Consider the following 23199-nt stretch of genomic DNA (forward strand, 5'->3'; position numbering starts at 1 on the left):
AAACAAAATCTGGGCTATATGGGCTATAACTTTAGAAAATATTGAAATAATGTACGTATCTGACTATTAGCCCTAAAAACACATTAAATTTCTTAATGTTTATACACCAACATAGTTACCTGCTGTTGACCATAAATCTGTTGAGATGTGGGTTGTGAAAAATGTGGCTGCCTAGGTAAATATGGGCCACCCTGCCCTTGCAATCCTCCAATGCTAGAACCCTGTACAATGAAATTAAAATCAAGTTTAAAGATGAAATAAATATTTATGTAATTGAGCAAACGCACGTGTATGAATGTATTTACACTACTGCTCAAAAGACGGGAAACACCGTATTTTCAGTACACTAAAAAAATACCGTAATAAATTTTTAAATAAACATGCTAATGAATTTAATTATTTTTACGACCGTGCTTATAACAATAATGAACAGAATTTCTTATTGGTTCTCTCTTATTTTATAAAATGACCGACACGCGTGTTTTGTGACTACAAAAGTTTCAACACTACCAAATGTTGATTTCTTATAATTTGAACAGAGTCTAATCTTTTGAAGATGCGTGCGTATAAAAGTTCAACACATATTGGTTTAGAGTTAAGTGTATTTCGTGACGTCCATGTGATAGTTACAACAGTTGACCGGCAAATAAAACTGCAAAAAGGAAACAGATTTCTCTTGAACAGCTGAGTGCTATCTGTACTTTGAGCAAGGAAGAATATTCTCTACGCTAAATTGCAAAAAAGTTTCGCGTTTCATGTAAAGGTGTACATTACACTCTTACACGAAAACGAAGTACTGGAATAAATCAAAACCGTAAGAGATCTGGATGTCCCAAATTTACGACAAAGCAGGAAGAGCGGTTCGTCCGCACGGGTAGATACCATCACCCTGCCTATTTCTGCCGTGAAGCGGTAATGCGTTTCGGTTTGAAGGGTGAGGCAGCCGTTGTAACTATACTGAGACCTTAGAACTCATATCTCAAGATAGGTGGTGGCATGTACGTTCTAGATGGTCTATAGGCTCCGGTAACCACTTAGCACCAGGTGGGTGCTAAGTGTGAGTTCGTCCATCCATCTATGCAATAAAATAAAAATAAAAAACGAGAAAAGCTAATTTCATTTACATCTGTAAAGAGACGTTCACTCCCTGCTGGCTTCAGAGGATGCCAGAGTATAGCAGCCAAATAAATAATAGTTTAAAAAAACTAAAAAACACGCTTTATATAAAATTCAACTAAAAAATAGAAAATAAGTTTTAATAAATTTAAATTGAAAATAATGCAAAATATATTTTACTGTTAAAAAAGCGTGCGGTGCATGATGTTATTAGTTATAAATATTTTTCTGACAGATATGAGTAGAAGAATTATTATTTCAATAATATCTTAAAAAACACCCCTTTACGATTTATTTTTCATTTTTTAGTTAAATTGTCTATAAAAGCGTATTTTTAAAACTAAGTACTTTAACATCAATATCGACTATAGATAAAAATTATATAAATTGGCAAAAATCTTATTTTGCAAATTGAATAACGGAATAATCTTATCAAATTGTCATCCATCCTCGATAAATCTACAGTTTGAATGAAATCTGACCGTTTAAAGTGGGTCAAAATCGTGTCTAAAGGAGTCAGTGACAAACATACATACAAGTGAAGCTAATATAAAGCGTGTAAAAACCGAGATTAACTAGTATTCGTTAGAAAATAAGATCGGAATGGGCTAAAACGCATAAAAAATGGACGGAAGAAAACCGGAAATAGTCCTTTGGAATTTGGATGAAGCAATAATTTAATGAAAAGTATTTTATGTTTCTTATGTTATTATTTATGCATTAAATATATTTTACTACATAATAGTCTAATGTTTCATTCAGATTTAAGTGTAATAAATAATGACTTAATATGTTATTTATTTAATTTTATTAAATTATTACCTTAGTGTTTCGAAACTTTTGAACGGTAATGTATATTTAAAATTTACTTTATTTTAAAAACAGTTATAGCACAATAGAAAACTTTTGACATAATAGCATTATTTATTATGACTAATGGGTAGTATTCCCTTTCCAGAAAAAGTTCTGTAATACACAAACAAAAGTAAGTAAAACTCAACTCTACACATTTTGATTGTGTTGTATAATGAATAAGTTAAATATTACACTCGTGATTTCTTTATAGGAATATTAGTGTAATTTTATAAACTTTTTATTCAAACAAATATTTCAAGTGGATTAATGTATTGAAGCAATTTTTTTATGAAGAATCAAAATATAAGAGAAAACTGTTTATACTGTTTCTGATTATTTATTTTCAAGCGCTAGACAAGTTGTCAAATAAAACAAGTGATTCAGTGATAAAATAAGTTATCAGTAATAAAAATAAACACTATTCACCATCATGTATGAAGCCAAAACAATTATCACTGCATTCACTTTTCCTAACATGTCTGTTTAATGATAGATAACGCACAGGTAGTAGTACCTAACCTTTGAGTGTGAGAACTTTCAAAGCAGCTGATTATAGATATTTTAATCAATAACAACTTAATGATTTATGGTAAAAATACAAAATTTGTTCTGATGTTATTTGCACAACCAAATTATCTATCTATTAAGACTTAATTTAGAGATGAAATATGAGTGTTTTGGAAATACAAAAGAAAAGTATAGCAATTTAATACCTCAAAAACACCATTAAAACCACTAAAATCTTCATGCTTTGTGACAAGTTATTTTTTTTTTCTTAGAATAAAACAAAGGCATTCATAGTATAAATTATTGCATAGAGTGACTACTTTGATAATAACAGTATTTACTGCCACCTTTAGATAACTTACAAATAATAATCATGCTAAGTGACAATGACATCTTAAACATATTTAATGGGACTAAAATGTAAAGAAACCTTACTTAATTAAAACTACTTTTATGGTTTATTCTCGTGTTTATTATTTATCATTACAAAGTGTCATTATATACCTTTTATAGAAAGTTAAAAAGTAGATAGAAAAATGTTTCATGTATTCAAATGGCTACAAACAACACCTTTCTTCGTCCACGAAAAGTGTACTGTGAAAGTAGTTTTAATTATATCTATGACTCGGCTTTAGAAAATACTATAAACCTTACTTGTTGTGGAGGATATTGATGCATTTTTTGTTGATGCTCATATGAATGTCTGTAATTAGGTGTGATTGAAGAATATCTATTAGCGCCAGGTGGACCTGACCAAACTCCTAAGTCACCTATACCTAAAATGATAACAAACTCGTAAAGTAAAAATAAGAATAAGGTAATAAAATTACAATAAATGTATTATTTTTTTGCAGATAGATTTTTCTACTAGTTACAATTACTTTAAGTAGGTTTCTCTATTACTACTTCTACTTTTATGTATAAAGTTTGTTATGATAATTTATTGTTGATTTAAAGTAATCAACACAAAGCTTATCAAATCAGATAAGAGAAAATTAGTTGTATTTTTACAACTAACCTGGTTGATCAGGCATGGCGTACATCGCATCTGGTCCTGGATGATAGCCTGGATATGAATGTGAAGGATGTACATGATGAGAAGGATGAAGCGGGGCATGTGGCGGCTGTGGAAGTCGCGGTCGAGGTGGATAACTGCCATACTCATGATAGTCCGGCGCGGGTGGACCAGGGTTGGGATTTGGTACTGGTTGCGAGCTTGTAGTTATACCCTGTGCGCTATTCCCAAATGAAGTCAATTTTTGTATTCCTCCTTCAGGTGCTACGCCACTTTGAGGATAGGGTTGTCTGTAACTATATACATTACTAAATTAGACATAGATGTCATCATTTGCATGTTTTACAAAAAAATAAATAATATTTTTTTATTAAATATTTCCGATAAAGGGTGCTTGTGTTACTAAAATATTTATAAAATTTACCTGTTATCTGTGGCATCTTTATTATCTCCTGCTGATGATGAGCTGCCAGCAAAGCTGTCTGTACCACCAAGATCAGTGAGTCCTTCCAACATACCGCTTCCATCATCACCAAATAAATTGTATGAGTCCATCACTCTATTACGAGTGAATTATTATTATGTATTCTTCAGGTAGAACCTTGTGAAATCTGGTAATGCCCATTTTATACTGTAAACAATAAATTAATTTCAATTAGTTTGTAGACTATTTTAACTGATGTATTTGTAGCTTGTATATTTTTATGTTGTAAGGGGTGTATTTCTATATGCATATAATTATGGTACATCACAAAAGCATGAGTTACAAACACTATTTAATTGATACTTAGTCGTTTTTCGGCACATATCTAAGCATACTCCCAGACTACTTAAAGTTAGAGTTATCAAAATCTGTTTCTTGTATTAAAAATAGTCATATCAAACAATATTTTATTAAAATTTAGAGCAGTTGATGTTTCAGAGTAACCAGTGAATAATATAATTTTTTTTTTTTTAATTGTTATATTATATATTAAAGGTTTTACAAAATAAGGAGCAATGTTCTCGACATAATAGGGTAATTCTGGGTAATGAGGATAATGGTGGTTGAAAAGTATTTTGACATTGTTTATTATAATAAAAATTTTACACACAATTACTATCTACCATTATAATAAAATCAATATTTAGTGGCCTTTCCCTTGGGTTTATAACAATCTCACATCACGCAGGCATTGAGTCAATTAACTTTTGGATTCGATCCATCAAAATTCTCTCATTTTTGAAAGCTTCATAAAAAGCGTCTTTGTTAGATATTTTTTTAATAATTATTTTTTGATCCAACTCTGCTGTTGATGTTCTATAGGATTCAAATGTAGACCCTGAATTGGTTACTCAAAAGTCAAGAGATTATATCAGGTTTTAAAAATAACTAATGAACTTGGACTTTGGGATAATTTGACTTTGGGATCATTGTCTTCCTGAAATACCAACCAGCTGGCATGTGGTATTTAGCATATTTTATGAGTCTTCAATCCTTTTAATGAATAAATTCGTTTCATGCTTGTACTAACAGTCCAGATTCAGGGCGAAAATTAATCCAGAAACCATCACATTCCTGCTGCCATGTTTGACGGTGGGGATTTAATAGCAATAGTCATATTTTTTATTTTGCTCTCATTACTCCGAGAGCAATGACATGATCATAGATGAACTTAAACTTAAACATATGTGTTTTTCTCAAATGCAAGACAAGTCTTCCTGCAGTTTTTGCAGATACTAAAAGCTTTTTTGTTTGGTCTTCGTGTATGTAATCCAGAGTTTCAAGCATAGTATAAGAGTGGAAACATGGTTGACAACAATTTTTAAATTCTCTTTGTATCATTACAGCCAACTTACAAACATAACTTGTTGCTAACTTTCTTATGATATGGTCAACTATAAGAGACTTTTTTGTGGGTGTTCCCTGGAAGACTTATTTTCCTCATTTTTTTTTACTATTTATTCAATACTCTACTGAGCCAACATATTTACAATTCTCTAACTTAAGAAATATGAGTAATTTCAATTTGTTGCTTTGTTTTCTAAAGTTCATTTTTTTTTTTTTTTTTTTTTTTTTTATTGCCCTTGTAGGCAGACGAGCATACGGCCCACCTGATGGTGAGTGGTTACCGTCGCCCATGGACTTCAGCAATGCCAGGGGCAGAGCCAAGCCGCTGCCTACGAATGCCTGCTTTTATATTTCAGCACTTTGCAATAGTAATTACATGTATTATTAGTAGAAATCAAACCTAAGATATAAGTAATGTTCAAGATTTCACCAAACTGTACTGTAAAATACTTCTGAGTAGTTCTGAGTAGGCTAAAAGTAACAATAATCCAGCAGTACAAAGTGTAAACAAACAAGTTGAAACCTGACATTGAAACAATCATAGTTATACTGCTCTCCACTATACTCAAACATTGTCTCGTAGTTTTATAGAAATTTTAACATATTTTTTTTTGCTATTACTTTTGAGCCTTATAGTAAGTAGGTGTAGAAGGGGCTATTATTGAAAACTATGACAAGAAAGTTTTTAAGTTTTTTCTATGACAAGTAATATGATTAGAAATGAGAAAAAGGAGTCAATATGATTTCATGTGACGTGTGGTATTTCATTTCAATTACAGGTTCATAAGATCATTAATTTCTTCAAATGATACGTTTTTTTACTCCTCTTAGCAAATTAAGATTTTCATTTATTTTAAATATTATTACTATTTTCAGGAACAGCCCCTTTCATCTTAGAGAACATAATTTTTTTAAAATAACAAGGTCTTCACTTCTGTACAAAACTTCTTCTGGAGAATATGCATGCATAACCAAGGGGAAAAGCTATACGCTTATGATTTTAATATTGACATATAGCGCTATAGCTTCTCCCGTTTAGCTATGCAGCCATTTATATTCAAAGACCTGAAATACAATCACCTTTATTTTTTTGGAATATGTTAGCACAACACACATTCAATAAAACAAAACACAGTTAAAATTAGGTAATTAAAAATTCTAGATTCCCTTACCTCTAAAGCATTTTAAGTTGTTAGAAACCACCTAACCAACCATATAATTTGTCACAGTCTTTGGTATGAAAATTAATAAAGAAAAAACTTTTTACAAACTAACATTTTTCATTTCGAGATTTTCAAATATTACCCACTCATTTTTATCTGTAAGCATGCTGAAAATGGTTTAATTTTTTTAAATTATACTTATGTCTGCAATAATTTAGCATTTTGTCTACAAAAATATGATGTTCATGGTACATTGCCTATATTTGCACTGAGTACAGAAATAAACCATGAACCACAATACCACTAATGACTATTATTAAACCATAATATAGCAACTAGTCAGAATGCTTATTTCAGCCTTTTTAATAATCTTGGTGTTTTAAATAAAATAATTGTTTAGGGTACAGTTAAGTATGTTATGAATAACTACTATCAATATATTCCCGTCGGGCTTTAATATTCAGTACCTATGGCATTTGATCAAATTATGCTACTTACCATGTAATTTTAAAACTAATCATAACAATTCTTTAAGGGTTATATGTTAAAGTGCTAGTTCCACGTCACAATATTTAATTTACTTCATGTATTTTTTACTTAATAAAAAGAAAACATCCTAACGCGGTAGCAAATTTTAACATTAACATCAATACAAAAGTGTCGAGTGGACAAGGTACAGTAGACGGTGAATGACCTCAAACTACAATTTATTTAAATTGCAGTAAAACGTCATTGATGAGAAACTGATAATTCGATGAAAGGTATTAATACTCACCAAAACGCCACACCAACAAGGCAGTTCACAAAATGGATACCATACTTAAATCTAGGTCCATTGAGATAACATTTAATCGATCTCTTCTTCAAAATGTCCGTTTTACAATGAAGTAATTTTATCGTTTTTAAATTAGATAATGAGATTCGACTCTTACTTATGCAGTTGTTAATTCTCACATCACAAATATTTAACACCGAACGCCATTTACACTCCATCCATTTTGTCGAATTGAATTTTTTAAGGTAGGTTATGTAGGTACCTAGTGTATATTGTAGGTATGCAGTTGACAAGACAACTCAATGCAAACGTTTTTCTTTCACTAGGCCTAACCGCCTTAAAACAAATACCTACAGAATTTTTGTCGATTTTGTTGCAGAGCGGCTACATTTAAGGATTCGTTTATTGCTCTCATTATCGCATAAGCGTGGATGAGTATCTAGTTCGTAAAATAACAATGTGACCGGGGGAAGAACAAACACAGTGCTTCTCATATTTTGTGGACTTATGTATCGTATACAATCTATGGTAGTGTTGCAGTCTCTATGAAGCGAACATGAATGTCTAGTGTAGCCTTTTTGATAAAATTACAACTATGATTAAGCACGAATGCACGATATAAAGAGCCGTTAAATTTATTTGCGATTAAATTTAATTTGTCAAGTGAAGTTGATTTTATTCATCCGGAACGTGGACCTCCACGACGATATGGGACTGATGGACTCTAGGGTCCATCAGTAAGTATCTACAGTCGGCATCAGTGCGGCAAGAAAGCGGCACGACACAAGAACCTTCTCATCGTGGCCGCCGGTTACTATATTTCCGATCCTGCGGACCAAATGGTAATGATTTCATCCTCCTGATCAACTAATGGTGCTTTTAGGTACCCCAAGCACCGGTCATCGTTCACGTCAAACCCGTCGCTTGTGACGAAGGGCTCGGCGAGAGTAAATTAACCTACAGACACAGCCCACTGAGCATCTCGTTGGATCTTCTCAGTAGATTGCGTTTTCGATCTAGTGGTAAATTCTGCGAAGCGCTGCTCCTTCTAGGGGTAGCGTTAGCGACGGTGCTACGGCTACGCTGAAATGGTCTCTCAAGACCGTCAGCTTAGGTAGGAAAAAAAACTGATTTTATCACGACCAGATAATTTTCGAAACCATGTTGCATAGAGAGCTGTGTTCGTATTTATGTGTGAAGACCATGCAAATAACAATTGAGTAAGTATTTCGCAATGTTTGTTTTAGGATAAATAATAAACGTTCTTTTATGTCGTTGTTCTAAAAAGCCAGTTTCCAAAAAATGTCACTACCAAAGACTTTTCAACTATTGGAACTGGTCACTAATTTCATTCAACTTTTATTCATCGATATAACAATAATATTACAAAAGCACTTCACACTTGCAATTTGACTACGCCATGGTGGTTTTGTACTGAATGCTAGTATGGATAACAATTTTCGTGATATCTGACCTTGAGAATTTTATCGCCATAGGCGTGTACATTTGTAAAAAAAAAATAGCTATAATTATTCATATTTAATTTTGTTTTTTCCTGTGCAATATGCGAATCAAACAAATTAATGTCTTTGGGTACATTAGATTTTGACAGGACTTTTTGGCGGGAGCGTGACGAGTGAAGTTTGTGAATTGTTTTTTTTTGTTTATTTATATTTCTTCTTATTTTAAACGTGTATTAAGGTTGTTTTTAACAGTTAATGGGTATTAACTGTCTAGCACCTGTGAAACCGCACAAATGGGAAAATGAAACAAAGATTCCGGACGTCGCTTTTTGGAAAAACCCAAGAGGATTTTCCAAAAAGTTTTTCCAAAAACCCAAGAGGTTTTTCCAAAAACTCCACTACAGTCTCTGTAAATAAATATAATTCTACCGAGATTTTTCCATCCCACCTTGTTTTATTTAATTTCATCTTAATTTATTACAGTCTCAAATAAATCAACATCACCTCATGTCATCCATATTATTTTTCGTACGATAATGAATGTTTAAGAAAGATTAGGCGGTATAGTATGATATATATATTCCCTTTTTTGTTGGAAAATGGAACTTACTCAAACTACCGTAAAATGGGGTAAATAGGGACAAAATCGAACTTCAGATTGAATTTTAACATAGTTCCAATTAAATAGTCACTGCTCAACCAAAGAAATAAGTTGAGTCTTGAACGTACCTAGATGATAAAAACCGTTACATTATTTTAATTATTCAATTTAAAGAAATAATCGGAAAAATAATGGCCATCCCAATTTACCCGGCATTCGGGGTAAATTGACACGGGTAACGGTTAAATTGGGATATTTGTAAGGGTTGTCAGTTCGCGGTACTGCGATATATAGGTAGGTAGGTAGGTGCCATACAATTATTTATATGGACCGAAATGATGAATACAATCCATAATTTAAGCACAATACACAACATAGTGTAAATTAACCTGGTTTCTATTCCGAAGCGATGTGACGTGAATGATAATCAAAAATACAATGATCAAAAAAGTATGTGCATGTTATATTTTAGAAAATTATCATTTAATTTCCTTAAAAATCACAACTCTGAAACAAAATCATAAAATAGAATAAAAAATAGAAAGCAAAAGGACTGGAAATGCAATAATACAATTTTATTTAATCAACACTTTCAAAATAATCTTTGAGCAAGAGTAAGATATCAGGTGAATAAGATAAAAAAGCAGATTTATCTGATTACTGCCTATAATAACAAAAATAAAAGAAATTCTTTCTAAGCTAAATAACTAAACTCAATTAATTCACTCACTCATATTTGGAACCTAGATATCTCGGATTTTTAAATAATGTTACATTTAAAATCTGAGGCCTGTTTTTATTTGTATGTGCGTTGTGAATGTTAAAAAAATCATGATTCGACGCGTGAATAGATTCTGAAATAACAAAAGTTTTGATTCGTTTGAGTTCTTTTTAATTTTTAATTTTATTTTATTGCTATAAAGGACATACGACCGGGCAGATATTACAAGGTAAATGTCGCGAAAAAATGTAATTATATATATGTTGGAGTATTTCCACTTTCGGGTAGCGACATGGTAAGCGGGTGGTCTTCGTAAGTCAATAAAACCAGAAATGTTAACTCAGAGCGTATATTACGCAGGAGCGTTCTGTCTGATACGGTGACTCGCTCGCTTCTGAGCTAAGGATTGTACAGCAGCTCTTTTTATAGTCAGCCAGTGTGCCGGCAACTCGCGCCATCAAAGGGTGCCGCTGCGGTATGTGATCCAAGCCGCCCGCCGCGAACGTTGAAGTGTGCCGGCGACCCGCACCATCAAAGGGTGCCGCTGCGGTGTGTGTTCCAAGCCGACCGCCACGAACGTTGCAGGGGAACCGGTGACCGGAGCCGTCAAAGGGTGCCGGTGCGCTCTCTGATTCAAGCCGCCTGCCGTTGATCGTTGCAAATATGCCGGTGACCCGAGCCATCAAAGGGTGCCGACGCCCTCTGTGATCCAAGCCGCCTGCCGTCGACCGTTGCAGGTGTGCCGGCGGCGCTCGCTGACAAAGGGTGCGGATGCGCTTTGTGATCTAAGCCGCGCGCCGACACGGCCATTCTGCAATTGACGCGTCTCTGCGGCATTAGTCCTGTAATGATAAATTACTTGAATCTTGGTAGTGGTACTTAAGTTGGGTATCGACACCATCCCGGGACCTGGGCGGGCCTCCCGGTGCGCACTCTGCGTGGCCGGGGGCTCCGTCTGTGGGGGAGTTTTGCTGGACTTCCACCGTGGCGCGTCCGTAGGTGGCGGATAACGGGATCCTCTGGGCGACATTCCCAGAGGTATCGTCCGATCTTTTTCGTTGCAAGGATTCTTAGGTTTAGGTCCTAGGTATAGGGTTAGGTTTAGATGTAGATTAAGGTCCTAGGTATATGATTAGGTTAGATGTAGGTTAAGGTCCTAGGTTTAGGGTTAGGTTTAGGATAGCTTAGATAGGCTTTGCAACGAAAGAGATCGGATGACGCGGACCAAAATCAGCACTAGGAGGAGCGGAAGGACTGCGCTCTCCACACTCTTCACTAAGTGAAGAGTGCTCCTTCTGGAGATCGCAGCTTCCGACGGCACTGGTTCGCCGGCCTGCCGTGAGCGGTGGCACCCTGTGCCCCGTAATCGTGGAAGTGAGTCAGCGCTGCATTTTCGCAGCTGCTGACCGCTGGTTGCTATGTCCCCGGCTTCGGCTACAGGGGAACGCCCCCCAGATATGGGGGGTACCGGTTCGCCGGCGTGGCTTCGTGGTCGCTCGTTTCGAGCGTCGGGCGGTGGTCTGCCGAGTTGCCCTGTGCACCCGGTGGGCTGCCGACCAACCCGTAATCCTCACTGAGTGGGGGGCGGTGGCCGCTGCCGCAAGGCACGGGGTCGCGAGGACGTAAACCTCTATAAAAAAATACCCCAATCCCAAGCTCCGATGCCCGGCGAAGGGATGAATGGCTGGAGGGAGTCCAGTCCCGAGGGCATCACCTGATCCCAGGGGACCTCACCCCTGGTTAAATAAGAAAGGAAAAAAAAAATGAACATGGACAATTGCGAAACAGTATTACCCCAGGAGGGTACCTCCCGCTCAGCGGGAGGAGAATCCCTCCGTGCCTCCGAGCAATCGGAGGCACGCTGCCCCTCGTATTCTGGGGGGGGCAACAATTGCCTAGAGGAAGGAGGCGGCAGCACGAGCCGCGAAAACGATCTATTCGTGCACCCTGAGCGTTGCGACAGTGCACTCTCACTGCGCTCGACGCGAAGCTCTGCGAGGGGCTACGCGTCTAGTGGTCGAGAGTCGCCGCTTTTGCTCCGGAATACTACCGGACGGCTCGCCAGCAGAGCCAACGCTGATGCGAAAACTCGGAGGAAGCGGAAGACGGTCAAGCGACCAGTGACTTCCGCTCCCTCCGACTCCTCGGAAATTGAACCCGCGCCCGCCAAGTTTTTGGCGGTCGAGGAAGGACCGGCGACTGTTGCGGCGTCGTCCGCCAAAGAACAGGATGTTCGGATAACCTGCGGCGGATTGGCAGCCGGCTCGCTGCGAGGCGGGAGAACCCGTTGTGGGAAGGCCGAACGAGTCAGGGAGGGAGAGGTTGAGCGGTTGTGCCGCTCCCTTATGGAGACTGAACCCACTGACCTGCACAAAATCTTCGATATCTCTCTGGATATTGTCTCCAAGGTGGCGAGCAAATCAGGCTCCTTAAAGGGCACGTACGTGCATGCCCTGAATTGCGTGGTCACTGCCATGGGTAGGCTCCTAGAGGCATTTCTCCAGCGCACGGCCACGGAGGAAACAGCTGGCCTGCGGTCGCAGCTGGAGAGCCTACAGGCTTTGTACGCCTGCGTTCAGAGTGAGAATGCAGAGCTTCGGGCGGAGAGTGTAAAGTTGCGGGAGGAGATGGCCGCAATGCGTGTGGCCATTGATGGTGTAAGGAGACAGCGGGGCAGTTCGGTTTCCCCACCACCACCGCCCCAAGTGCAAGAGGCTATAGTGGCGGAAAAAGATAAGGAGATCGAAGACCTCAAGAGGCGCCTAGCCATTCTTGAGGCTCGCACCTCTACAGTGGTGCGTGCGAGGCCACCGCTGGCACACGAGCAGCCAGCGCAGGTATCACTAACGCCTAAGACCGCGGCTGCACCGGCGCCCGCGAACGCCACTGCGGCCAAACTGGCTACACGGTCCAAGACTGCTGGGCGACGAACACCCGCCCAGCCTGCGAGGCCTCAGGCTGCTGCTTCTGTCCCGCCCCAGCCTGCGAAGGCGGGGCCTGGCAGAAGCCGCAACAATCCAAAGGGGTGTGTGAATGCCGCCCAGCCAGCGCAACACCCCCAGCCCCGTCCATTGCCTCCCGCCCCGTCCAACATGGACGCAGCCTGGACGACGGTAGTGAAGCGGGGTCGAAGGAGGGCGCAAGACGTACCTAACCCCCGTCCCGTCCCGACAGTCAAGGCTTCCCAGGTAGTGGGTCGAGCAGCAACTGAAGGGAAAAGAAAGGGAGGGCGCAAGGCAAGAAAACCGCGCGCTCCGCGGTCGGCGGCTGTCGTATTGGAGCTGCTGCCGGCTGCCAAGGAAAAGGGCCTCACCTATGGGGAGGTCATGGCCCGGGCGCGCGCTAGCGTCGACGTGGATGCTATGGGCGTGGAGGGTGGCCTCCGAGTCCGGCACACCGCCAACGGGGCCCGGTTGCTGGAGTGTCCTGGTGCCAACACCAGTGCGGCTGCGGATAAGCTAGCAACCCGGCTCCGTGAAATCCTGCCGGACCCAGAAGTGGTGCGTATAGACAGGCCCGTCAAAATGGCAGAAGTCAAAGTGACGGGCCTGGATGAATGCGCCACAAAGGAGGAAGTGGCCGCTGCCATTGCATCGCAGGGCAATTGCGCCCTCACGCAGGTCAGGGTGGGAGAGCTGCGAAGCTCTTACTCTGGAGCCTTCACTGCGTGGGCGCGTTGCCCTATGCAGGCGGCCACGCTCCTGGCTACGCCTCCACAAGGTCGGCCCGCCGACTCACCAGGGAGGCTGCGCGTGGGCTGGGTGATGGCCCACGTGCAGTTACAGAAGGCCCGCCCCTGGCGATGCCTCCGGTGCTTCGGCACCGGGCACGGCCTCGCCAGGTGCCCATCGGCCGTGGACCGCAGCGGGCTTTGTTTCCGCTGCGGCCAGCCCGGACACAAAGCGGTCTCCTGCGCAGCCGCCGCGCCACACTGCGTGCTATGCGACGCGGCGAAGCGGCGGGCCGATCATCGGGCTGGGGGCCCGGCCTGTCTTTCCGCCCCCTCCTCCACAAAGAGGAGGCGTGGCGGGAAAAAGAAAAAAATAGCAGAGGAAGAGCCGGCTGCGTGTAAAGCAGCCGGCCAGTCAGTTCCCGCCGCGGCCGTCGGGCCGCAAGGTGGGACGGAAGACGAGGGAGCGATGGACGTGACACCTCAATAATGGATCACGTCCATCGCTTCCTCCAAGCGAACGTGAACCACTCCGCCAGGGCGCAGGATCTCCTCGTCCACACCATGGCGGAGTGGTTCATCGACATCGCGATCGTTGCGGAGCCATACTTCGTACCTCCCGACCGGGAGGATTCCTGGGCCGGAGATGTTGATGGCTCCGTGGCGATCGTGATGCGACAGTCAGCGGCGCTACCCCCCCTTGGAATGGTGGCCAGGGGATCCGGGTACGTCGTAGTTAGGGTCAATGAAACCGTCGTGATCGGGGTGTACTTCTCTCCGAACAGGAGTCTCGCTGAGTTCGAACGGTTCCTGGGTGGGCTCGAGGCGTTGGTTCATCGCTTCGAGTCTCGCCCGGTGATACTGGCGGGGGATCTCAACGCTAAATGTACAGCGTGGGGCTCCCCGCGCACGGACTCGCGCGGCGAGTTCCTGTCGGAGTGGGCTTTCGCGACCGGTCTCTGTCTTCTGAACAGAGGTTCGGTCGCGACCTGCGTGCGGTGGAACGGGGAATCACACGTGGACGTGTCGTTCGCGTCTCCGTCCGCCGCACGCCGTGTCCGTGGCTGGCGTGTTCTCGAGGGGGCGGAGACGCTCTCGGACCATCGCTTTGTTCGATTTGAGCTCTCCGTTTCCACTTCGTTGAATGCGCCGGCCGAAGACGCCCGCGGTGAGGAGGAGCTCCCGCGTAGCGCTCCCCGATCATTCCCACGATGGGCACTGAAGCGCCTGAATAAGGTGCTCGCGGTGGAGGCGGCCACAGTGGCCGCGTGGGCGCCGATGCCCGCGCGTCTAGTGGACGTGGAGTCGGAGGCCGATTGGTTCCGGGGTACGATGCGTCGCGTCTGCGATGCTGCGATGCCCCGGGTCAGTGGCCGCGCCCCACGTGGCGGTGCGTATTGGTGGACGCCCGAGATCGCACTCCTCAGAGAGGAGTGCGTGCGGGCACGCCGCCGAAACGCCCGCCACCGCCGTCGCCGTCTTCGCGGTATGGATTTCGCGGAGGTGGCGGCCCGCTTACATGCCGACTGCCGTGAGAAGCAGGAGGCTCTGCGGCGGGCCATCGGCGAGGCCAAGTCTCAGAGCATGAAGACGCTCCTGGAGACGCTCGATCAGGATCCCTGGGGGCGCCCGTACCAGACGGTACGCAAGAAATTGCGACCGTGGGCGCTCCCGGTGACGGAGCGTCTCCAGCCTCAGCAGCTGCGGGATATTGTCTCCGGGCTATTCCCGCGGATGGAGAGGGACTTTGAGCCCCCCTTCATGGGCGTGCCGCCACGCCTTGACGCGAGCGGTGATGCCCCTGCTGAGGTGGTCCCTCCGAGCATATCGGAGCAGGAGATGCGTGCGGCCGTGTCGAGGATGCGGAGGAAAGACGCGGCCCCCGGCCCTGACGGTGTTCACGGTCGGGTTTGGGATTTGGCCTTCGGTGCCCTTGGGGACCGGCTCGTGCGGCTCTTTGAAGCCTGCCTCGAGTCGGGGCGGTTTCCAAAGCAGTGGAAGACGGGCAGACTTGTTCTGCTAAGGAAGGAGGGACGCCCTGCGGACTCACCTGCGGGGTATCGTCCCATCGTGTTGCTGGACGAAGCGGGAAAACTGCTCGAGCGAGTGGTGGCCGCCCGCATCGTCCAGCACCTGACGGGAGTGGGTCCTGATCTGTCAGCGGAGCAGTTCGGATTCAGGGAGGGCCGCTCGACCATTGACGCGGTGATGCGCGTGCGCGCCCTCTCTGATGAGGCTGTCAGCCGGGGCGGGGTTGCACTGGCGGTGTCCCTGGACATCGCCAATGCGTTCAACACCCTGCCCTGGTCGGTGATCGCGGGGGCGCTGCAGTATCACGGCGTCCCTGCGTATCTCCGTCGGCTGATCGGGTCCTACCTCGAGGATAGGTCGGTCGTGTGCACCGGGCACGGTGGGACGGTGCTCCGCTTCCCCGTCCAGCGCGGTGTTCCACAGGGGTCGGTCCTTGGCCCTCTCTTGTGGAACATCGGCTACGACTGGGTCTTGCGTGGCACCCTAAGCACTCCTCTCCCGGGTCTGAGCGTAGTTTGCTACGCGGACGACACTTTGGTCGTGGCCCGGGGGAGGGACTTGCGAGAGTCTGCCCGTCTTTCCTGCGCGGGGGTGGCCTTCGTCATCGGCAGGATCCGACGGTTGGGTCTGGAGGTGGCGCTTGATAAATCCCAGGCCCTGTTGTTTCACGGGGCCCGGAGAGCGCCGCCTCAGGGGGCCCACCTCGTGATCGGAGGCGTTCGCGTCGAGATCGAGGCAACCGGGTTGCGGTACCTCGGTCTCGTACTGGACGGTCGTTGGAGCTTTCGCGCTCACTTTGAAAGATTAGGTCCCCGACTGATGGCGGCCGCCGGCTCGCTGAGTCGGCTGTTGCCGAACGTCGGGGGGCCTGACGTGGTGGTGCGCCGCCTCTACACGGGGGTGGTGCGGTCGATGGCACTGTACGGGGCTCCCGTGTGGTGCCACGCCCTGACCCGCGACAACGTTGCGGCGTTGCGACGTCCGCAACGCGCGATTGCGGTCAGGGCGGTTCGTGGATACCGTACCGTCTCGTTCGAGGCGGCGTGCGTGCTAGCTGGGACGCCTCCCTGGGACCTGGAAGCGGAGGCGCTCGCTGCGGATTACGCGTGGCGATGCGATCTCCGCTCCAGGGGGGAGCCGCGTCCCGGCGCGGCGGAAGTTCGAGCGCGGAAGCTTCAATCTCGGCGTGCCGTGCTCGAGGCGTGGTCTCGCCGCCTGGCGGACCCCGCCTACGGGCGACGGACCGTCGAGGCGATCCGCCCGGTCCTCTCGGACTGGGTGAATCGCGACCGAGGACGTCTCACCTTCCGAGCGACGCAGGTGCTCACGGGACACGGCTGTTTCGGTCGCTACCTACACCTCGTCGCCCGGAGGGAGCCGACGCCGAAGTGCCACCACTGCAGTGGCTGCAACGAGGACACGGCGGAGCACACGCTCGCGTACTGCACCGCTTTCGCGGAGCAGCGCCGCGTCCTCGTTGCAAAAATAGGACCGGACTTGTCGCTTCCGACCGTCGTGGCTACGATGCTCGGCAGCGACGAGTCCTGGCAGGCGATGCTCGACTTCTGCGAGTCCACCATCTCGCAGAAGGAGGCGGCGGAACGGGAGAGGGAGAGCTCTTCTTCCCTCTCGGCGCCGTGCCGCCGCCGTCGAGCCGGGGGTCGGAGGAGGGCGTTTGTCCAGCTCCAGCCCCTATGAGGAGGCAGTCTCCTCCCGGTGATGGTCACGGGGCGACCTAAGGGGGTTGAGGCTGTGCCGCACGCTACCGTCACTCTAGCGCGCTGGCACCAGGAGGACGGGACGGCGCGTCGGCGGCTGCGGACTGCGATGTGGTCCGCATTTTCGTCGTCGCTGTCGTCGCCGAACATACTGTTGAAGAGCAACCCGGTCGGCGGTGTATCGCGTTCCGACCTGGCAGGCTGGTTCTGGCCCAGCGGGGTATCCCGGAACACCAGCGGCACCGCCCGGGCGGCCTGGTAGGGCCGCCGTACCGCGGAGACCGACGTCGTTGGTTGTCGACTATCGCCTCGACGACCCGTCGGTCGGGCGTCCTCGGGGTGGCGCCGCGTGTCTGGTTGTAGTGTTGACCGCGGGAACCCCCCTACTCTGTCCAGGTTCTGACCCCGGACGGAGATCGGACGTCGGGTGTAAGAGTGCAGGGGAGTCGTTTAGTGGGTGGGCCCTAAAATCCTTGGGCCCGCGATCTGCTCTCAACACCTGCAGATCGTTAAGTCTCACATACCCCGCGCGCCCCCTAGGCGCGGGGACCTCGTAGGAGGTTCGGCCCTCTACCCGAAGAAAAAAAAAAGGGTATCGACACCATACATTGTAACAACTAAGCCTGCACGCTAGTGTTCAAAGTATGGCCTCAACACCATTGATAATTTTGCAACAACCAAGCCTCCACGCTGGTGTTCAAAGTTAGGCCTACACGCCATTACTCATATTGCAACAACCAAGCCTCCACGCTGGTGTTCAAACTCTTAGGCCTACACGCCATTACTCATATTGTAACAACCAAGCCTACACGCTGGTGTTCAAAGTCTGGCCTACACGGCATCAACAACCAAGCCCAAGTGCTGGTGTTCAGACTTAGGCCTACACGCCATTACTTATATTGCAACAACCAAGCCTACACGCTGGTGTTCAAACTCTGGCCTACACGCCATCAACAACCAAGCCTCCACGCTGGTGTTCAAACTTAGGCCTACACGCCATTACTCATATTGCAATATCCAGGCCTACACGCTGATGTTTAAAGTCTGGCCTATACGGCATCAACAACCAAGCCCAAGCGCTGGTGTTCAGACTTAGGCTTACACGCCATTACTAATATTGCAACAACCAAGCCTACGCGCTGGTGTTCAAAGTCTGGGTTACATGTCATCAATAATATTGGAACAACCAAGCCTCTTCGCTGGCGTTCCAAGTTAGGCACACAAAGAGAAGCCTCATTCCAAAAATTGTATCTCATTGATCTCTTCTAATGGAAATTCATACGCCGACACGGCAATCTCATTCTGTTTTCCATAGTTTGGAGCTGCTTGTAATTTTCATGGGCTACTTTTGGGTCCACGTTCTGTGATTTTCTTGACCTCGTATCGGTCATTAGGAAGGACCTTCTTTATCTCGTAACCCCCGAACTTTTTGACTTACTTTGGTTCCCAACCGGAAGGGTTAAATCGTATTGACCCTAGTCAATTCCTTTCATTTTTGCTTTAGTGCTATCAAATTTTAGCTTTAGTTTTCTCTGCCCGTTCGGTCATCCTTTCATACACTATTTTACAGAAAATTTAGGATTAGCTCTCATTTTCTTCATCAATAATTGAAATTAGCTCCATTCCATAGGTGCTTTCCCAGTTGCTTTGGATAGGTACTGTACAGTTAATAGCAAGTTGTGTTTCCAGTGATCCTGCTGAATATTACTAATGACAGTGAGTCCATCTTTAACGATGCGGAAAATTCTTTTGGCCTGGCCGTTTGATCTATTCGTGTATGCTACGATGTGGTGCAGTTCAATGCTGTACTGTTTACAGTATTGTTTATATTAGGACACGAATGCACCATCACCATCAACGATTATCCTCTTGAGAGTTCCAAAAAGAAGTACAAGTGTTGCAAGGCCGATTCTTGACTTTTCTTAGTAGCATGCTTTAATAAAACAATTTGGAAAAGGCATCAACCGTACAAAGACGTATTCTTTTTCAGGTCCACTCAATTTCCCAGAGATATCTACGTGAATTGTCTGTGCTGTGCCTGAAGTACTTTTCATAGTTTTACAAACCACGCAATTGTCTATGAAGCTGCGAACTTTTGAGCTCAATTTGTCAGACCAAAAGTGTTCTTTGAGTTTTTCGAGTGCTTTCTCCCAGCCAAAGTGTTTTAAAACTTTGTGGTAATTATTTATGATACTCCATTGGTAGCATTGTGGTACCGCTTTTAGAGTCTTGGTTCTTCCATTCTCCAGCTTAACTTTTTGGCACAAAACTTCGTCTCTGATTAAGTATTCAGTGTTTTTATTGCCATTGTTCTTGATATCATTGATTAGGCTACTTAAAAAGGATCTCTGTACTGTGTCATTACTAACCAGTCTTTATCCAAAGTCAAGTTAAGGGTTTTCTGGGTAATATGGTTCTTACTAAAACAATTGACGTGTTTTAGTCTTTCTCTTTTACGATCCTCGACATCAAAGTTAACATTTTGCAGAAAAGGCCACCACCGATGCACACGTGGCAGTAGTTCTTGCATATATCGAAAGGTTTTCAAAGCATTGCAGTCTGTGACAACAGTGAGCTTTCTGTCGTATAAAAAGTTACATAAAGGTTTTATGGATCTTACAACAGCCACAGTCTCCAATTCATATGAGTGATAGTTGGATCAGCATCACTTGCATCTGTATGAAGTTCAATTGGTACGCCCTCTTTGAACATAGTATGAAGCAGCGCGCAGGTACGGTAATCGATTATGTTTAATCTTGTTGCTTCGTGAGAGGCAGTCCATATCCATTTCGTTCCTGATTTTTTCAATTCCCGTAGTGGTGCCATTCGGCCCAAAGTACTTAGTACAATCTTTGTAAAGTTTCTTCTACCAATCTTCCAAGCATAAGGAGGCTATCCAAGTAAATCAGAGTCGCTTCTTCTATCAGTACTTTTAGTGAATTTCTGGTATACGAACGGGGCATTATGTAGAAGTAGAGTATTTTTATTTCTACTAGTTTATTTTGTAGGGCCGCTGTTCCACAACATTATTTAAATGAAATATTCAATTCCTCAGAGGTCACTTTGTTTGTCGAAAGCCTTTCTCTGATGATTTCACTGAATCAGATTAATTAATTGTGCGTGAGAGTAAGTCGGGACTGGACAGATTCCTTTCAAACACTTCGATGTATTCTTTCTTTGTCCCGAAAGCCACAATACAGATTTCTATGGCAGAAAAATCTGCCTCGCTCTTCCAATTTGTTTTGTTCAGTCTTTATCATGAAGACATTAATATGTGCCTTAGTCTCAGTACTCCGTCATAGATTCACTCTTTTACTGTGTTGTTCGTCAGCAATTCTTTTAAAACATCTTTCTGTAGTGTGTCGAGTCCCTTTACAGTAGGAACACTCCTTAATGGATGGTACAGGCGAATCTCTTGATGAGAAAGAAGCTCCTGATCCTGATGCTGAAAACGTTCCACGTCGAATTGCATTTTCCGGGCAATATCCAGCAAAATGACCTGTTTTTCCACAAACATGACAAGTCAAGTTGGATCTATCACGATTAAAGTTCAAACGAGGTTGCTTACTGAACTCAGTCGGTTTAGTTGGTATATTCTTTCGTTTGCGAAACGTTTTGGCTATAGCAATTAACTCCGGAACAGTATTTGACTTGCTATTGAGCAGTTCTGTCCGAATCCGTTCATCTCCAATGCTCCCAATGACAAATTCTACTGCATCCTGTTCCGTTGGATGAGGTTTTACTATCCTTCTGAACATACGCCACACGTTTGAAATAAAATCTTGAATGTTTTCTGCCTCGTCAATGGTGTAATTTCTATAACTCAGAATATCTGCAAAGTACCTGGATTCGGGTTCGAAAGTTTGCAACATGTCATCCCGCATTTCCGTCCAGGTTGTTGTCCTTAGGAGGCTACTATCTGCCCATGTCTTTGCACGACCTTTTAATACACTTGCTGCTTTTAATCGTACCTCATGATCTCGAAGTCCATATTCTGCTTGAGTACGTGTAATAAGATCTACCCAATCGTGTACATCGGTACTAGAATCGGGGTCATATGTAGGAAAATAAACATCGGCAATGCGCACTCGCGTATTTTCTTCTGATTTCATGGTGCCGATCATTTCAGTCAAGGTTACGCGATGATCGTAAGACAGTTGAGTCATCATATCGTTCATCGTGGTTTTAAATGCGTCTGCCATAGCTTGAATTACGTCATTAGGCCGTTGTTCGTCACGTGGTGTTCCCTCTTCTGATGTTGGAGTATTTCCACTTTCGGGTAGCGACATGGTAAGCGGGTGGTCTTCGTAAGTCAATAAAACCAGAAATGTTAACTCAGAGCGTATATTACGCAGGAGCGTTCTGTCTGATACGGTGACTCGCTCGCTTCTGAGCTAAGGATTGTACAGCAGCTCTTTTTATAGTCAGCCAGTGTGCCGGCAACTCGCGCCATCAAAGGGTGCCGCTGCGGTATGTGATCCAAGCCGCCCGCCGCGAACGTTGAAGTGTGCCGGCGACCCGCACCATCAAAGGGTGCCGCTGCGGTGTGTGTTCCAAGCCGACCGCCACGAACGTTGCAGGGGAACCGGTGACCGGAGCCGTCAAAGGGTGCCGGTGCGCTCTCTGATTCAAGCCGCCTGCCGTTGATCGTTGCAAATATGCCGGTGACCCGAGCCATCAAAGGGTGCCGACGCCCTCTGTGATCCAAGCCGCCTGCCGTCGACCGTTGCAGGTGTGCCGGCGGCGCTCGCTGACAAAGGGTGCGGATGCGCTTTGTGATCTAAGCCGCGCGCCGACATATATACTTTTCTTTTACCTATAGTACTTACATAAACTAACTGATAAACACATTAAACTTCTTTACATCACGCAATTGAGTGATAGTATAGGCTAAAAAATCTATTATAAGATATCAGTGACAACCCTAACAATCCATCCCTATTTTGTCTTTTGGCGTTCCAATTTTGTGTTTTCTCGTCCCTAATTTTTCCAGTCTCGTTCCGAATTACCCCACATACGTCCCAATTTTCCCCAAAAAGAAAGGAAAAATTATAAATTTTTTATTTTGTCGAAATATTGTATTTAAAATAAGAATATTGCAACTTACCGTTTGTTGTGGTATTTCCAGGTGTATTAAAAACTTATATAAACTGTGATCTTATTGAAAAAACAACGATAATATTACTTTTTTTAAAAGTTCTGTAAGCTGTTTTAAAACGCACTTTTCAACCACTATTTTCAATTTAATTTGATGAATTTTTGGGACCAACTTAACTCATATTTAGTACTTCCATAGTTAACTTGGTTTTTCTTCTATACATTGATAAATATTAACATAAACAAAATTAGGTAGATTCCGTGCTACAGGTACTTTGAGAATCTTCCGCAGGTTTGTCCCAATTTACCCCAGGATCCCAATTTACCCCATGTCATGGTACGATGTCAATGTCAAACACTTTTCTATTTACCATAGACATATATAGTAGGGACACGACATATTGTTCTATACGTACAATTGCTTATATAAATAGCACCCATTTTGAAGGCACATACATAAACATATATCTATCTCGTTCTTACTCAGCACTTTAACTCGCAGGAAAACAATATAACAGTATTTCAGTGCGTACATAAAATGAAACATGAATATACGTAAATGTCTCCGTCTCCGTCTAATGAGGCCGAAAATCCGCCATGTTTAGCGCGCCAAATGTCATTGTCACGTCAGTTCGG

At 44.5% G+C, this 23199-nt stretch overlaps 1 protein-coding gene and 1 non-coding gene across 4 annotated transcripts in view; both read right to left on the minus strand.

Moving 5' to 3' along the window:
* Positions 1-7919, minus strand: part of LOC101743552 (uncharacterized) — a 31668-nt gene extending 23749 nt beyond the window's left edge. The window contains exons 1-5 of one of the 3 annotated variants that reach the window (XM_004929246.5): positions 7263-7919; positions 3918-4124; positions 3497-3789; positions 3133-3254; positions 120-221 (exon numbers count right to left, since the gene is read on the minus strand). In XM_004929246.5, coding sequence (XP_004929303.2) covers positions 120-221; positions 3133-3254; positions 3497-3789; positions 3918-4048 — 648 coding nt within the window. In that variant the 5' untranslated portion in view covers positions 4049-4124; positions 7263-7919. The other 2 variants (XM_038010673.2, XM_012692924.4) reach the window with 2 other exon arrangements.
* On the minus strand, positions 6278-6381 carry Mir965 (microRNA mir-965). Its single transcript, NR_107280.1, has one exon. It is a non-coding gene; the product is annotated as a microRNA mir-965 (primary transcript).
* Positions 7920-23199: the final 15280 nt, after the last annotated feature.

The sequence above is a fragment of the Bombyx mori genome, chromosome 4 (assembly GCF_030269925.1).
Source record: "Bombyx mori chromosome 4, ASM3026992v2".
Taxonomy (NCBI): domain Eukaryota; kingdom Metazoa; phylum Arthropoda; class Insecta; order Lepidoptera; family Bombycidae; genus Bombyx; species Bombyx mori.